This window comes from Tupaia chinensis, unplaced genomic scaffold (assembly GCF_000334495.1).
Source record: "Tupaia chinensis unplaced genomic scaffold, TupChi_1.0 Scaffold000561_1, whole genome shotgun sequence".
In the NCBI taxonomy this organism is placed as follows: domain Eukaryota; kingdom Metazoa; phylum Chordata; class Mammalia; order Scandentia; family Tupaiidae; genus Tupaia; species Tupaia belangeri.
The window spans coordinates 2,159,838-2,161,606 of NW_006160074.1; the positions used below are offsets into that span (position 1 = coordinate 2,159,838).

A 1,769-nucleotide genomic window follows, 5' to 3' on the forward strand; every position below is an offset into this window, starting at 1 on the left:
GCCGAACGATGACACAAGGACTCACAAAGACTCACGGGACCTCACGGACACTATGACCCCTACTCTACCATGCAAGGTCTCGACTACCCTTCACTGGACTGTCAGCCTGAAAAACAGCTTTTCTATTCCTTATTTTAGTTTTTGTTACCAAAAAAAAAAAAAAAAAAAAAAGTAAAATAAACAACAAAATAAAACTTTCTTTAAAGAAAAAAAGAACAAAAACAAAAATTAAAAAAAGGGAGATGTCTCCATTCAGTTCACACACACCCGGGTCGGCGCTGCTGGTGCAGGCTCTTCTTATAAATATAGAAAAGGGATGGAGCTCGTTTTCAAGTGAAGTCACTGGTGCACCTTCCTTCCCTCTTGCGGGGCACACGCACCCTTACTCCCTGGCTTGGGCAAGGGCCAGCGCTGGCTCTGCAAGTTCTTGGCGAGGGACATAAGGGGTGACCAGGGGGGTGCGGGAGTCACCTGGCAGGGAAGGAAGGGGCTGCATGAGGCGGCTCTGGGGGCAGCAGCGCAGCACTGGGAGGAGAGCTTGAGGCCTCCTGGTCCCCACCCCACCCTGCACCGGCCCTCCAGACAATAGGAATACTGCTTATGCGACACACGGCCCTCCCCACCCCTCTTCTGGGCACTGGGGTTGGTTAAATCTCGATTTCCTTTTTTTGGTTTTATAGTAGTGTAAGTTTAGAAACAGGAAAGCCCACACGCTCTTTGGACTTGTCTTCTCTACCTAAACAAACGGCTCGGCAAATAAGGATCTGAAACCTGCTCTCCTCCCTCCGCCCGTCCCTGCTCCCACCCAACAAAACAAAAACAAACCCATGGTGGCTGTGGAGGCTGCTGCAGGCACACACTGGTGTATAATAGAGAGAGTAAATATATTATTTCACTTGGCATGGTGCTGGCAAAGAACCTCCAGCTGGCACTATTTCATGTAACATGGTCCAATCTTTGCATGTACACACAGAATAAGAAGGATCAATTGGCAAACTCTGGTGCCACCTGGCACAAGCATCTTCTCTCTCTCTGGAACCAAAGAACCAAAAGAATTCTGCACTTTCCAGAAGAAACCTGGCGCCGCTCTTCTAGAGTCTTCAGTGTTTCGCGCTCTTCGCCGCCAGGCCCGGCGGCCTCTCCTGGAGGGGCTCTGTTATTTAGTCTCTTCCCCCTGGTTACAGTTCGCTGTGCAGCTCTGGGAGGAGGGGGAAGGGGCCGGCGTGGAGGGGGCGGCGCTGGGGGGGGGGGTGCAGGGGGGTGCGGTCTGGGCCATTGGCCATGGCCCCCACAGTGGCCTCAGAGTCTACGGGTTTGGAGAGGTCGATGCCGTGGATGAGGCGGATCAGCTGCTTTACCTTCTCCAGGGAGCTGTGCATCTCCTTCTGCCGGGCCAGGATGGTGTTCTTCATTTCCATGCATTTCTGCAGCAAGAGAAGGGTCAGGTTGAGCCTCTTGCTTTTCTTTTCTTTCTTTTTAAGAATTTTTTATTTTAGGAGACCAGCAGGTGGCGTGATGATTAAGGTACTGAACACTCCCACATGGTGATCACGGTTCAAGTCCTGGACCTGGTGGCTTGCTTTCTCACTCCCCCCCTGGCCTTTCTCTCTGGTCAAATTAAAGTAAATGAATGAATAAATAAAATTAAATAAATAATTTTTAAAAACTTATAAAAAAAGAACTTAAAAAGAATTATTTTAGGGCCCAGCAGGTGGCATGGTGATTAAGGTGCTAGAATTCCCACATGGCTGACCACGGTTTGAGTCCCG

The 1,769-nt window shown here is 49.9% G+C and overlaps 1 protein-coding gene across 1 annotated transcript in view; it reads right to left on the minus strand.

The window, feature by feature from the left end:
• Positions 1-210: 210 nt before the first annotated feature.
• Positions 211-1,769, minus strand: part of PHF21A (PHD finger protein 21A) — a 237,089-nt gene continuing 235,530 nt past the window's right edge. The window contains 2 exon segments of the mRNA XM_027775405.1: positions 211-1,255; positions 1,257-1,424. Coding sequence (XP_027631206.1) covers positions 1,157-1,255; positions 1,257-1,424 — 267 coding nt within the window. The 3' untranslated portion in view covers positions 211-1,156.